This window comes from Anas acuta, chromosome 1 (assembly GCF_963932015.1).
Source record: "Anas acuta chromosome 1, bAnaAcu1.1, whole genome shotgun sequence".
Classification (NCBI taxonomy): Eukaryota; Metazoa; Chordata; class Aves; order Anseriformes; family Anatidae; genus Anas; species Anas acuta.
The window spans coordinates 84,714,164-84,730,153 of NC_088979.1; the positions used below are offsets into that span (position 1 = coordinate 84,714,164).

General features: G+C 43.5%; 1 protein-coding gene across 2 annotated transcripts in view; it reads left to right on the forward strand.

Moving 5' to 3' along the window:
- Positions 1-15,990, forward strand: part of SRPX (sushi repeat containing protein X-linked) — a 42,656-nt gene that overhangs the window by 10,220 nt on the left and 16,446 nt on the right. The window contains exon 2 of one of the 2 annotated variants that reach the window (XM_068686501.1): positions 12,090-12,149. The exons of the other annotated variant lie outside the window; for it this stretch is intronic. Coding sequence (XP_068542602.1) covers positions 12,090-12,149 — 60 coding nt within the window. The remainder of the gene's footprint in view (positions 1-12,089; positions 12,150-15,990) is intronic. 2 annotated transcript variants of the gene reach the window in all.

Below are 15,990 nucleotides of genomic sequence, written 5' to 3' on the forward strand. Positions count from 1 at the left end.
CCAGGACTATAAAAAGGACTGTTAAGGGCTAGATCCTAATGAAGGATCTGAAGGACTGTATCCTAATGAAGTAAGGTGAACTCTGACCTTGGTAATTTCAAGTTGGTCATTCCTGTGTTCATCACTCCTTTGTTCATCAGCAGTAGATGTCAGCCTTCCCTCAACGAAAGGTTGCTGCCCTGTGGGTTCATATTTTTCTGATTAACCCCACTGCTTCCCAGCAATGCTGCCCAGATGTCAGGAGGCTGAGCTGAGCATCCCACTCTCAGTGATGTGGTGGTGTTTCCAGATGTCCTTAGCAGAAGACCTGGTAGTCCTAGCTGTGTCTGAGGAGGAAGCGAGCAGGACTGCTCCTTCTGGTGTCTCTTCCAAGTTGCTGGCTGAGCTGTGCTGAGTGGTTCTGCTGCAGGTGGGACACAGTTACCAAGAGAGGATGGGAAATCCACAGCATCTACTGCAAGGACTGGGAAAAATTGTATTTCCCTTCTGTCTTCAAGCTCATACATTTTGGAAAAAAAAAATGGATTGGCTTTACACATCTTTCTCTTCTCTATAGACCATTTTCTTTCAAGTCCATCTGTAGCTGCGCTGGCCACCTCTGCTGTTTCTGGTAGTCACAGTGAATTTTCACTGCCCTTTTCTGTGTCCTCAAGGAGTCGGGTGTAAATTCTGGAAAACTGGCTTTGGTGCATTGAGGTGATTGATTGATTTAAGGGGTTATATTGGTATTGCCAGGTTTCTCTTTGCCTTAAACCAGTAACTAGGGTTCTGAAGATTGAGGACATTCATGTTGATTTTGTATTTATCTTCTAGTTTGGGGCATTTGAGGATGCAGGTATTCTAAGCATTGTCTTTGGAAGTAAAGCTGTATTTTTTTTTTGTTTGTTTGTTTTAAATATAAAGCTAATGTTTCTCATGTAATTTCAGGTATAGTTTAGAAGAATCACCAAACGATCAAAGTCTGTTGTATCAAAAGCCAGTTTGATATACAATACAGTTTTTTGTTTGCTTGTTTTTGTTTTGTTTGTTTGTTTTATTTAATACTCCTGTCACTTCTGTGATATGCAGGTGTCATAAGTGAAGCTGAGATTTCAGAGTCGATATCTTCACAAATGACCTTGGTGACCGCTTTCAGAAGGAAACTTGTTTATTCTCTTGCTCTCAATGTGAGAACTTGGAGAATATTTTTTCAGTTGGGACTTCTCACTGGAAGGAGTATTAATGAAAAGGAGTGATGGTTTGGAGAGAGCATCCCAAATGTTCCTTTAAAATCTGCATTATTTTATGCTGGCTGTGGCAAACTCCTTTGAGTCTCCCTGAGGATATAGTTAGCATTCATTCATTTAAAAAAAATGAGCAAGCCAGTTCTCATCGGTTGCTTTATACACCTTCTGTGCTTTTGGCTGTGAACTCCATGTTAAATATTGTTTGTTTTGAGGCTGTTTTTAATACAGGTCTTCAGAGATGAATTAAATTCCTACCTCCTGAATTTTGACAGCAGTTGTTTCCTTTTCTCTTCAACTGATTAGTTTGCTATTTAAGTTCCTTGCTACCTATTTTTTTTCTTCGTTTTAAAGTTCCACCTGCTTTTCCATCTTGTTTCCCGAGTTTTCGACCTGCTGACTGCCATGCATGGCTCTGAGGTTTTTTTTTTTTTTCTTTCCCTTCATGCTGCCCTTGCAAATGGGTGACAAAGTGAGTAGTCGTGGAGTCCTTAGAAGTCTCTTTTGTTTTCAAGGGGTCCTCCACTATTAATACCAACAGATCTTTATGCTTTCATCTGTTCATGGTGTTTTTGCAGGTGCCATGGATTAAATAGCAAATCTTCTAGAGTATGGGCTTTGTAAAACAACGTGTACGCTTCCTGTTTCTCAGAAAAAGAAGTTCCTCACATAGAATTGGGGCTCTGTGACAAGCTTCTGGACTGCCATTGTATTTATGCATAAGATGGGAGAAAAAGCAAGCTAACTTGGGAAGATGTCCTGCTTGAGCCAGTTATACATTGGATCTTTGCATCGTTAAGTATATATTACAAAATATATATATAGCGTACACATATGTTACTTTTTGCAAGTAGTGACTTAAGCAGAGGAGGTAAGGAAAAGTAGTGTAGGGGAGAAATCCTCGAGGGAGCTCACTGCCAGCATGGAGTATACAGTAGCTCTGTGTTGCTTCAGACACTGTGACTCTGCTTATTAAGGAGTAAGGTGAGATCACAGTCAGTAACTTCAGTCATTAAATTTATGTTTTTCCCCCTCCCCTCCTCCTGTTTTCTAGGATCTTGATAGAGGGCTTCCTGTGTAGTACAGATAGCTCCTGATGCTGGCTTTCAAATACTGAAGTAATGTTGGATACCTAAAACTGGGATTTTTTTTTTTCCCTAGGGAGCCTTTCCTTTAGGCTCCTTATAAAATCTGAAAAATGTTTGTAAAATGGCAGAGCTTCAGAAATAACACATGAATTGGGGATAGAGAGAAGGCAGGAAAGTAGTATACCTGGTGCTATACTATTAAAAGTTAGATATTGAAATGTGCCAATTTCCACTGTCCGTACTTTTTAAAAAAAAAAAAAAAAGGAAGAAAAAAGAAAAGAAAAACTATTTTCTTTCATCTGTCAGGATGCAGGTGGGAAGTTCTCCGGTCAGGCTACAAAACCTCTGCGGAGCACAGGGCCGCAGGTATGTAAGGGGTAGAGGCGCTGGGAGAAGCTAGCGTGGAAAACAGAGGGCAGGTGGAGACATGCTGCAGGGTTATAAAACTGCTGGAATTTCCTCAATTGCTGGGAACTTTGTGCTTAGAGGAGGTTATTGCAGTCTGCTTGAACAGCACCAAGGCTGTGAAAGACTGAGATGAGCTGGTGCCCGCCAGGATGGGGCAGATCGGGGCTGAGCAAGTGTTTCTGATGACTGATGTCTTGTGAGAGCAGCAAAGAAACACTCAGGGCTTGTGGATGTCAGGACCACGGGCAACCTGTGGACAGACTTCGCAGAGCCTCCTGTTTTAGTTTGTCACACGGTGTGTATTCCCCTGTATCAAGAGCTGGCTATGTATTTTCCACGCACAGCCCTCTAACTGCTGTCAGTCACTGCCTTCCTGGTCTGCTTACACTCACATGCGGAGCGTATGTGCTCAGAATAGCAAATACATCATTATCCAGCACGAAGCTACGGTAGTTGTGTTTACATAGATGTGATGCAGTGTGTTTGCTCTCCACAAATACATAGGTTAAAGAATGTGCTTTCTATTCACCCAAACTGATTTACGTTTCGGTGTTCATGACATACTTTTCTCCTCTTTGGAAGCAGTCTCTGGTATCATGACCATCCCTGATCATGAGAAGAGCCTTTATTTTTTATTTTTTTTTAACCGTTATTTATTGAAGAGGTCCTTAAAGCAAAAATCAAACTTGAAGTTCCTCGCAGCCTGAACAAAGGAAATATTTTTCTCCAACCTCTCTCTGTTGGCTTCCTGCTGGCATAGTATGCTGCCATTCTAAACATTCAAGGATGTCGTTTGTTCCTCCGTCCTTTTTTTTTTTTTTTTTATTTTGTTTTGCTGGATTTCAGCTTTTTAGCCAGCTCATCATCAGATGCAGCCTTTTAAAAGGGAAGGGCATACGCTCTTGGGCCTTCTCTTGACAGCTGAAGAAAAATCATGGAAACCAACTTCTTCCTCTTTCTCTGCACCTAGTTATTTAAATGTTTCATTTGGCAATGAGTCAATGACAAAACCTAACTGGCTGATCTGAAAATCAGCGTTTTGTGGGGGTGCTGTTCGTGTGCGTGATGTTCTGATTTTTCTCCGTGAGCCAAGCTGCCAGCCTGACCCCCGTCGCCTGTCTGCGTGATGAATCCCTGTGGTACCCTGTGGGATGTGCTGCTCGGCACTCAAGGGAGCGTGGACTGTGTGGGAAATGAAGAGCAACACAGGAGACGGGTGGTATTTCTCTTGAAGATATACCAATGTCAGCTCCCAAGTATATCTTTATTAGCTTGTTTAGCTTTTTTTGTTATTAAAGAGAAATGAACATTTGTTTTCCATAACAAAGGCCTTTCATCCATGTTTCCCCTCTTCATCTAGGTTTTCCTTAAACGAATTTTCTGTTGAGAAACAGCTGTATGTGTGAACATACATTTTGCAACTCTGCGGTTGTATTTTAAGCAAGATGTGATAAATTCCTTTCTTTCCATTGAATCATTTGAAATCTCACAGGAGCATCCAGTGCAAAGCATACGTCAGGATGCTGGAAATCCCTCGTTTGTTCTTGGTGAACGTAAGGACACAATCGTAGTGAAGGGTATTCATGGGGTTTTTTGGCTTTATATTTTCTGCTTCAACCATATAGTATTTAAACAGTCCCCCAAGGCCTTTGGTCACTTTATATGTATGCTATAAGCAGTGTGCACTCCTCGTCCTGGCACTAAATACATTAGTATAGTAAAAGCAGATACATTATCAGGGAGCACTAACGTCCCTGTACGGCATGAATGTGTTGGCAAGGGTGTTTGTAGCCTCTGGTGAAGTCTGCCAGCCTTTCCCTCGACCGCTGTGTTGATAAGGGACTTCTGCCAGGGTTGGCGTGGAGCCACCTGCACAACTTCCACTCCTATTGCCAGTCTGGAGGGGAAGAGAAAAATAACACAAGCCGGTGGCAGAAAGCGCTCTGCTTTGGATTTCCTGTATCTAAGATGTCTACGTGTATGCACAAAAGGGAGCAAAGCAAAATTGTTGTTCTGCAGAGAGTTCCTTGAGCAGCACTAACTTCTGAGTCCTTGCCACTTCCATCCCACTGCTGACTTTTGGGAGAGTAAGGAGCACGGGCAGGTCTTGCCTAGTTCTGGGTATGTGATTTCCTTGAAATAAACGAGACCGTATGCCAGTGTTAATTGTTTTCCTTCTCGCTCAGTAGTTGGCAGCACATGAAAAGAGTCTGTTTTGTAAGCTGAACGGAGCACAGTGATGGTTTTCTCAACACGTGTAATTAATCTCCTCTGCAACACCTACATTGCTTGGTGGCAGCTGCAGTTTCCTCATAGTCCCGGTAGGTCACAGAAGGCAAGGAGAGAGGGAAGAGACCGTCTTCGGGGACAAGAACCTGCGCCTGCGTTTTCCTAATCGGATTCATGGTTTCTGAGTAATTGGGTGGTTTTATTCCACAAAGCAGAAGCTGCTGCTGGCACGCAAACTTCGGGCCTCTCCGACCTCTTTTGAACTTGCTAATTTTGAAGCTTTCTGTTCCACGTTTGGATCGTGCTTTAATTACGACAACTTTGAAAGAGCTGTACTTTGATGGGATCGCATAGGAGGCGTCTCTCTAGAAGCAAGTTAAAACCTGTGCTTTAAAGCAAGCCATTTGCATCTTAATCAATGCTGAGAGGTAGTGAATTAATGCACGTACAGCCCTGAGGGGGTCTTCCTGGTATAGGATTACTTTCTGAGCCTGAAAGAGCTTACACCTGCAAGAAATAGAAGCAAAACAGCGGCGTGTGGCTTATGGGTGTGCACGGAAGCTCAAATCTGAGCTACCCACGTGCGTATTTCCATGCATACAGGCAGGGAAGCTTCTAGACGTCACTGGAAGTTAATCACTGGGGCTTACAAAACTGTGTAGAGGTTTTTTGAAAAACCTGGTAACTTGGGCTGGTTAAGTCAGCAGGATTTGCCTGCAGGAATGCACCGTGGTTCTCAGGTCAGCACAGCTCTTGCTGAATGCAAGATTGTCAGGTTTCTATTTCAACTTGCTTCCCCCTGCATTGCACAGACCCTTAGGACTGTTGATTGAGGTAAGCAGGAGGCTGAAAGGTGGCATGGCCACGCAGGAACATCCTTCGAGGAAAGAAGAGGCAAGTGTTGTCTTTGGAGTTACTGTCCATCCTCAAGGCTGCTTAATGCAATCAGTCACCATTAAATTCTCTCTGTTTGAACGTGTTCATTGATACAAGTTGCACTTGGCTGACTCCTGTGCTGCTCTTTGTTCTCCTTTCATTTCTGTAACAAAATAAATTTTACGTTTGTTGTGTTTTTTATGCCTTACGGACCGGATGCAACCAAACAATTGAGCGTGCAGCCAGCTTTTAAACCAATACTGAAATCCTACTGAAGCCAACGACATTGAAGCATGAGTCTTGCAAAAGTGAGGTGTAACATCCAACCAGCAAAGGATGAGATCAAAAACCTGGCTTTCTAGCTTTACTACTGTCATAAAAGGAGTGCAGGTATTTTTACACCCAAAGTAAAGCCCTCTAATGTGAAGGTCGTGACCATTTTCAGTGCCCTTTCTGGCTCCTGATGGATGTCTTCCAGACTTCAGAGGTCCTACCGTGCCCCAGCCCTGCCTCGCTGCAGCAAGCTCTGCGGTCTGCTGCATGTAAAGCTACAGTTTTCTTCTTTCATTCATGTATTTGATGTGGCTTTAAAACTCTGAGGCAACGTGTTGGAGGAGCTAAATGCAGGTGGCATGAACTTACTGGTGGAAACTCATTATCTGCTTTTTACATGTTTAAACTCATCAGTTGCTTGAATGTGGAAGGAATTCCCAACTACTGTGCTCTGTTTCAAAGGACAGAGGGCATACGGGAATGAGCCTTTCCTTTCCTCTCAGCACCAGGAATAGCTGGTGTCTGTAGGCCAGACAAGATGCTATCTAGGCTCCTTTAACTTGCTTTGTTTTTCTGTGTGCAACCCAATGACATTACAACTGACCTTTTTCCCCCCCACACTTTGTTTTTTATTGTTATTTTTTTCTCTCTGAGATTTGCCATACAATTTACACACTGGAATTGGCCTTAGCACTGTATTTTTAGGGCTGTGTTTTTTTTTTTTTTACATTTCCCAGCAATGTTCCAGAAATTGGAAATGTACTTATCTTCTCTGAAATACATACTTAAGTAAATTGGTGCTATATTTAAGACTTCAAGCTTCAATAGAAACGCAAAGCTGCAACTGGCACGTTGACTTCAGCTGCTGATTTTTACAGCAGAAGTTACAATCTTAGGTAATCCTGTAAACCCTGAGCAAAAGAGCTTGAGAAAGGGGATGGGGGAAGAAAAAAAAAAAAAAAAAGGCTTTAGAAATTTAGTGGTGGAAAGTGACAAAATAGAGTTGCCTAAAAACATCAGAGCTCTTATTAATCTACAGGACCGTAAGTGCAGCAGATGCAAAGCTTTTCAGTTTGCCTGGTGCTAAGCGAGGGAGAACAGAGCTGTTTGGGTTGAAGTCCCTCCAGCCAAAGTGCAGTGGCCTCTTCTGCTTCAGTGCCTGACCTTGTACTGCCTCAGGGCAGTAAAGTGTAAAAGGTTTCTCACTGGTTTCATGAGGGATGCTGTCGTGGTCTGCAGCTTATTTTCAGCTGATCTAGGGCAAGAAGAGTTAAGAAGTTTGTTAGTCGTGGGAAAACCAACTTTGCGTGCCTAATCTGCCTCTCGCAGCCCACATTCCTTCCTTTTCTCAATTATAGAGGATTTGTAACACAATAGCACGTTAAATGCTGTTCATGTACACACCTGCATATGCAGTGTCTGCCCTGAGATTAGCTCCTGGTGCCCTCCCTCTGCCAGCAGAACCGCCTGGGTGGACGTTCGCCATGGGGAGATCATTCCTGGGCACGTCCCCGAATTTGTACACATGGCATCGCTTACGGAGTCAGTGGCATCAAACAGTGGGAGCACGAGTCCTCCTTCCCTTTGCCCGTGCAGGTGATCCCGGTGACCTTGTCAAGGTCTTCTCCTGAATAACTCTCCTAACATTTGTATGGAGCTGAAGGCTTTCGTGTTCTGGTTATCATTACTGGCTCTTTGGTTTCGTTGTTGTTGTTTTTAAGATTTGTGCGGTTTGATTATTTTAAACCTTGCCTTGTTTTCAAGGCTTTGGACAACCTGATCTAGTAGAAGGCATCTCTGCCCATGGCGAGGAGGCTGGAAGTAGATGGTCTTTAAGGTCCCTCCCCTCTAACCCAGGCCATTCTACGATTCTGTGACTGCTGCTTGGCAGAATGAAATGATGCAGTGAAAAAATGCCTGACCTCGGCTTGGATAATCATAGAATTATTCAGGTTTTAGAAAAGACGTCTAAGGTCATCCAGCCCAACCCAGACTTGCTCTCCAAACCCTTCACCAGCTTTGTAGCCCTTCTCAGGACATCCTCCAGCACCTCTGTCCTTGTAGTGAGGGGCCCAAAGCTGAACACAGTAGTCAAGGCATAAATCCTAGTGAGGCTCACCAGAGCCGAGTACAAGGGGACAATCACTCCCCTAGCCCTGCTGGCCACGCTGTTTCTGATACAAGCCAGGATGCTGTTGGCCTCTTGGCCACCTGAGCACACTGCTGGCTCATGTTCATGTGGCTATTGACCAATGCTCTCAGGTCCCTTTCCACCAGGCAGCTTTCCAGCCACTCTCCCCCCAGCCTGTAGCGCTGTATGGGGTTGTTGTGCCCCAGGTGCAGGACCCGGCACTTGGCCTTGTTAGCCTTGAGAAGTTGCAAAGTTCGTTGTAGGATCAAGACGGCTGAGCAATTTATGATGACTCTGACAGTTCTGGAGAACTTTGAGGTGGTCACATCCAAGAAATGTAGCAAGTGGTTTTTCTCAATGCGTGCTTGGCTGATTGTATTTAATTCATACTTCTTGCATTGTTTTTAGTTGTGGGGCTGACACTGGAATCTGTGCGAATTCACGAGTGCAGCTGTATGCTCTGCTCCCCTCCATCTCTTTTTCAGAGGACCAAAGTCCCAGGCCAGGAGAGCAAATGCTGGGCTGGCTGTAAGCATGGAAATCAGAGCCATCGTCAGAAAGCTGCCTTCACAGGGTCTAGACTGCGGTACAAAAGCAACAAAGTACTTCGTCAGGTGACTGACATCAAATGTCAATGTCTGCAAACAATTTTGAGGGGATTTAGGGTCAAGCATGCGGCCTCCCTGGGGCTGGTGAGCCCACTTAAGGAGATACTTAAACGCTTTGTTGGAGGAGAAGCAGTGAAGCCTCGACAGCTGACATCTGTAGCACACTTGGAGGAGATTTGGCAAGCACAAAAAAGGCAGCGTTGCTCTTGAAATGTTCTGGTTCACGTTCAGTGCAAATGAGTAACTACTGTATGTCTGAGTGTCTCATTAGGTTGCCAGTTTGAGCACTAAATGTAAATACTTGGAGAAAGGTCGTATTTCTTTTCACGAATTCTAGTTACACAAGGATTTTTACATCCATCAGCAGGCTTAAATGCTTACTGCTACCACGTGTCCTGCTCTGTTTTACAGTTTTATCCGTGGATTTCTTAATTCGGCACAGACTACTGAGTGGTCAGTGACCGACAGTACCGCATATTTTCTAGTAGCTTGCCTGAAGTTTCATTAAAACACTTTGCCCTAATAAAATATAAGAAAAGGTAAAGCTTTCTTGTAAAACCTCTGGTCATAAAAACGTAGCAGTTATTTTGTGGATGAAGAAAAATTGTTTTTCCTGACAAAAAGAGGATCAAGTTTCGTGGGTTAATCTCGTGGTAGGTTCATGATGGAAGTGTTACTTTGTGGGTCTTGCCTGTAGTCTGCGTGAACAAAATCTGCAGCCAGTTTTTGTAGGGTTTTGCTACACATCCCGTGATGTGAAATGTCCATCAAGTAGCTTGTTGCTCATGCTCCTTCCTTGAAACGCCTGGGGTCTGTACAGTGATAATTTCAGTACTTTGAACTTTGATGAGTACTTTGTCTCCAAATGGACAGCAAGGAAAAGCTCCTTAGCAGTTCCCCAACCCTGTCCTGCTATGATTATTAACAGTACTGAAATGTTGCTCGTTAGAAGAGCAACCTGACTGCTTTCTCATTTCCAGCTATAAAATATGCTGGAATTGGACGATGTCAAATTATAGCTTTCTGGGTATGTTTATTTTATTTGTTTTCATCCACAGCATATGGCAGCAAATCATGAAGAACACGACCTCATTTTAGGGCAAGGGATTTTAGGAACACCTCTGAAGGCCATTTTTTATTAGAAGACTTATAAGAGCATTTAATTATTTCTTGTCTAAGGAAAGATAAATATGTAAGAGCTCACATAGCCCTAAGTTATGCTGATGTTTATATGCACAGGAAAATTCAGACAATTATAGAAATGTTACCTCACTGTTTTCATTTTTAACTCTCAACCTGAGTAATTAGCCAAGAGGATCCCAATTTCTGACAGAATAATAGATGCTGAGAGAGGTGCTCGTTTACATATCAAGGTCTTCCTGGAGCCCTCGGGGATCACAGCTTGCTTTTTTATATTACACGCTCAGACTTCAAATGCGGCAAAGTTTATGTTGAGAAGTTTTTAAGATGTCACTGTTTAGGCATCAAAAATTTGACAGCGACAACAAAAATTAAAAAAATCCAGAGAAAGTGCTCCCAAGCGATGGGAAGTCTGTGCCGCATAAAACCCCAGGTTTCAGGGGAGAAACTGGAAGTGAGCTCCCCAAGGAGTGAACTCAAAGCCTTTGAAAGCTGGCAGAGGGATCCTCAGTGATTACAGTAAGCTTTGAGTCAGGCTTTGAATCAGATGAATTGCATTTTTTTTACTGCTTTTATTGTAGGCATGGCTCTTGATTTTTGTTTTCTTATGCAGGAACCTAAATGTTTTGCACAGCTGCAGTATTGGTGCAAGGTTTTGGTCTGCAATGGGGTGCACGCATCCCTCTCTTCCCTGCAGCTCCCAGGAGGTGCTGCTGAACACCAAGCTCATGACTCCTGGGCACTTGTGCCTGACATCCAAGTAATGCAGCAAGAAGGGTCACAGGCGATGCAGAGTCTCATCTTCAGGTGGGCCGAGCCCTGGTGAGCAGTGCTGCAGCTGATGCTGTGCAGGGACCTGCCCCGCTGCAGAAGGAGCCTATGCACTGTAACTTCTCGCGTGGAGCAGCTGCAGATGCATGGGCTGGGTTTCTCTCCTGGGTTTTGGGTAAAATGCTAGGGCAGTAGGTCAGGGAAGCTAGGTTTGCCGTGGCTTTCAGCTCCATGGCTTTCAGTCTGCTGATTGTTTTGTGCTGCTGTACAGGGAGGGGAGGGATTGCCTTTGCCTGGCTGGTGGGGCAGAGGAGAACGTGTGCTTCCTTCCAGCTGGTGGCCTAGGCTGGAAATGTAGGGACGGTGGCATAAATGGAAACGTGTATGGAGGGAGGCAAGGTCAAAAAAGCTGTGATGCAGGAATGATGCATTGGCTGAACAAAAAATCCTGAAGGAACAAAGCTAAGTTGTCCAGAGGCTGGTGGGGTGGTGAGTAAAGTGTTACTGGTTATCTAGACTTATCTAGGATTCAGACTAGACAGTGTGCTTCTGATTTTAAACCAATGGCACTTAATATTTGGAAGGCTCTGTTGATGACCACCTTGTTTTATTGATGAAATACTTGAATGTTTGCACTCTGAACGGTTTCTGATTGTTGTAAAATGGTTTCTACCTTTGTTACGAGCTTATAGCTGTTGTGCAGCTCTTTAGAGGTGCAGGAATGTACAATTTATTTTGAACAACCACAGAAGATTGCTTGATTGCAAACAGTTTTGATGTGAGTGTAACTTGTGTTTGCAGGTAACGTAACTCAGTGTTCTAGTTTTGGTGTGAAGATCACGCAGGTTGTAAACAAGGGTTGTTCTTGAGTTGCACACATTTTACTTCTGCTGTTTGGCCTGATGGCTGTTAACAATGGCCTGATGGCCACTTACACTATGGAACCACTTTATAGTGAAATCTTTTGGTGTGGCCCTTTGCTTGTGCCACCTCTGCTCAAGAGATCACCTCCCTGATGGGTGGGCTTTCCAAAGCAGAGGAGCTCTGACTTGAATTGTGCAGCACAGTATTGCACGACATAGCTCTGGGAGCTCTGAGATATTTTCATTTCACTTGATTATCAAATCAATTATTTTACTTGATTATTAAATCAATTTGCCCCTTCCAAATTCACTATAAATTGGGTCTGCTGTGAATCTGAGCTTCGGAGAAGCCCATGCTAATGGCATCGCATAGATTATTGCATCCTAATCTTGCATGTCTTTTGGCAAAGCTTTCTTTTAGCCTTAATTTATATTTCCTTTCTTGCTGTAGTTTTTCTCTCTTTATTTTTCTGTTGTAGGATCGGGATATTCACCCCTTGAAGACGATGAAGATGTGTATGCACGCAATAGATATAAAGGTGAATGCTTCGCTTACGTGCTAATTGAGTATCAGCTGGTTGCTGGGGGCTTCCTTTTTCTTTTCATGGATTATGAAATCTTGCAGATCCAACTCCATGTTTTTTTTTTTGTCGTTTTGTTTTGTTTTCCCATGGATTTGATATCAAGATTTACATTTTACCTTTTTTTAACAATGGAAATTGGACCAAGTCTTGATCACTACTCATGCACAGAATAAGTAACTTCTGCACTGCCGTGGCTCTTAGTAGTTCAGGCTGCAAGATCATGAAAATCTATGAAGAGCTTCTCTTCTTTCTCTTCATGCATCGTAACAAAACCATCAATGATAAGCTGACTAAAAACCCGGGCCTATTGATGGTAACGTATGGAAGTACATGCAAGAGAAGATGATTTTCATGACTTTTTTGCATAGAATTGTTTTCATTTCAGGTGAACTTGCTACCTGAAATGTTAAGTGAAGTGTGTTTAACAAATGAACACGTATGTTGTAAAACAAATTCTGTAGCTGGATGAATGAGTGAATAGGCTTGCATGTTTATAAAGCGAATTCAGGTTTTATTCCATATTCTAGAAGATTTTGCTGTTCAGCAAGATTGAGAAACTTTATGCCACTAGTTGTAAATCTTCTATTTGCTATGTCAATTTTCTTTAAAAAGTCCATCTCAATATTGGTCTCCCCTGCCAAAATCCATCAGAAGCCCAAACAGTAAAGAAACTTGGTATTTGTTTTGTCACTTTAAATGGCAGCTGTTGCTTTTTGGTAAACCGATCTGTGAACATTCAAGAATTGTAATGTACTTGTTTTGATTACTTGAGAACACTGGATGTTGGTGTCGTGTTGTATGTTAGTGCTACTTCACAGAGAATTAATGGGCCTTAAAGATGAGGTAAGTCATAAAGTAATTCAGACATTTATGAGCAATGATCATACTGTGGTTATAGTGCTGTTTTCATAAAGTTCTTACATTCCTCCGAGTAAAATACTTCAGTGTAAAATTTTGCTTTAAAACAGATGCATATTTCTCTAAAGCTTTGTTTGTGTAAACTCATTTTTCTTTGCCTTTTAACGTGTAACCCTCTGTGGACCCTTAGAAAAAGAATCCCAGAGATCACGAGGATAAATCAATGCCAATTCATGCCAGGGCAGGCAAGTAGTTAAAATGCGGATTCTGTATAAATTCCTTTTGTACGGTGATCCAAAATGGATTATATTAATGTCAGCCAAAATGTCACTGGGGTAAGTGAAACATAATGACTCATTCACACAGATATTAAAAACTACCCCGAGCTTGGAAGCTCTACTGCCAAATGTTGAAGATCAGACAATGTGAATCTAAGAGTATAAAGCATGGAGCAGAAAAGGCTCGCTCTTCATTAGCATATTTATTTAAGTTGGTAATGGGGGGAAGGGGAGTAGAGAAGGACAAAGCGAGGAAAAATGGCCTAAGTAGCAGTGTTCAGAGCAGCTCCTTGAATGTGCAGCCCAGCATTTTGGTTATGGCCTATTCCTTGGTCAACAAAACTCCCCAGTAGCAAGTAACTAAATGAGGTTGCTTAACTTGTGTTAACGTACGTGAGCAGTGCTGTGCTTTTTTCTTTGCACACATGCACACTAAACAGTGCACAAGCAAGCACGCGGATTTGTCCATACTAGACACATGCAAACAAAAAAGAAAATGGCAGTTTATGGGAGGGAACTGACCTCCTACCAAACCCTTTTGTCTCCCTCTGGATGTTTTTCAGCTTGCTCAGCTTTCCAGAGAAACATTGCTGAGACTTTCTGTATCTGCAGCATTTTTACAGAGCTTTTCCCTCCCTCCCTGGTGAACCTGCTGCTCTGCTGGCTGGTGTGCCCGCCAGTACAACAGGTCATTTTGCATGCTGATTATGAAGGAAAACTGAGACTGGTGTTTAAACAGAGCTGAGGGGCTGGGGAAAACGATGCTCTCAAAAATGCTTTCTTTCCTGCCACTTGGCATGGCTGTCTTGGATCGCGTTTTACGAGGAAAAGCTTCCCGAACACAGCAGTTCCTGTGTTCATCACTGCTCTAATGCCAACCGCTCTGATGGTCCTGGTTCTCCTAACATGTTTTCTCAAATACTATAATGAGCAAACTGTAGCCCAGCTGTAGAGGCAACATAGTGGCTTCGGCCATTTCTGCTTGCTGTCTTTTTTCCAGTGATTTCAGATACAGCTGAGTCTTTGAAGAATTTTACTACTAAATGATAATGCAGCCTATAGTATCGCTAAGGAACGGTGAGAACTGTCCATTAAACAGAAGAACACTGTAAAGGAACTTGTACCTAAAAACTCAAATTTCATTTGCTTGAACAGAACCCCATGAAGCCCCAGAAGAAATGTCTAGGAAACTTGGAGCCTCTCTTACTGCCAAAACCTCCATGAACAGGGTTGATCTTGTCTCGAGGCAGGGAATTGATGTGTGACCTCTCCAGGCCTTATCCAGCCCTAATATTCCAGAAATACTACATGTAGCTGCTTAGCCTTTGAAAAACAGTATGCTCCTTCACTTAAAAATAAACAGGCTTTGATCTGAAACTTTGTAGTGTTGTTTGATGTGCTTTCAGGCACATAAAGCTTTTCAAGTTAGCTGGTTTTTATTCGGTGATATCAGTTGGTCCAAACCCAGATCCTTGCCCCCTTCTGAACCCTGCCTCACCCATTTTCTCCTAATCGCTTTCAGTTTCAGAGTAAGCATGATAATGATTTAGATCAAACAGATGTTCCTCCTAAGCTCTTACAGTTATCTGCATCCAAAAGCATGCCTGTTTTTGTTTTTTATTTCTAACACTATCATTTGCTCCAGTAGAAGAAGTTCTGCCCCTCCCTAGGAGCCTTGCCCTCTTTCTCTCTGTAGACCACCATAGCTGCCACGACACTACAGCAAGTTGTTCTTTTTTTTCTTCTTCAGCGTTCAGTTTGTGCATTTTTTAGCTGTTAGCCATTTTTTTAAATACGTGTAGTTGCTTACTCAAGGCAAGCATGTTTGGAAAGCCACAAAAATTCTGAGGAAAGCTCTGGCATGTTTGCAGTACCTGGAGCAGCTGCTTTGCCTTACCGACGGGCCTGCCGATCGTATTGCACAGTGCCCTTCATGAAGGAAATTGGTCATGCTTGTTTGCAGTTTATGTACGCAGAAAACCTTAGGCATAAGGAATTAGAGCTGATTAGCAAAAAAAATGCCTAGCTAGCCCAGCCTGGCACACTCTGCATTCCCCTGGTTGAGCCCCTTCAGTCAGTGGCGTTCCCCTCCTGACTTCAGGCTTAGGCCCTTCTTCTTACTGACGTTTGGGGCAAGAGAAAAGTAAGGGGGACAGAAAGGACTGAAATTTGGGGGGGAGGGTTAGTCAGCCCACTGAAGGGGTGATTATACAAAGGGTGTTGTTAGCTCAGGAGGAGGAGGAAGGTTTCTGCAGGAGATGGAGGAGGCAGAGGCTGACTGTGAATCCAATGCGCGTGGCCTGCCCTCAGGTCTGAGCTGAGGCTTGAGGCTGTGCCCACTCTATCGCTCACGACTTCAGCAGTAGCTGATTGACTGTTAATTCCTGCTAACACATGCTCCCTGTGGGCTCTTCCAGTTCTCATTTGGTTCACAGCAAGCATTGTGAGACAGCCATGGCAATACAGCCCTCCAAGAGAGTAGCCAGAGTCACAGAACGGTTTGGGTTGGAAGGGACCTTAAGGACCACCTGGTTCCACCCCCCTGCCATGGGCATGGACACCTCCCACCACACCAGGCTGCCCAAAGCCCCATCCAGCCTGGCCTTGAGCACCTCCAGGGATGGGGCACCCACAGCTTCTCTGGGCAGCCTGTGCCAGGG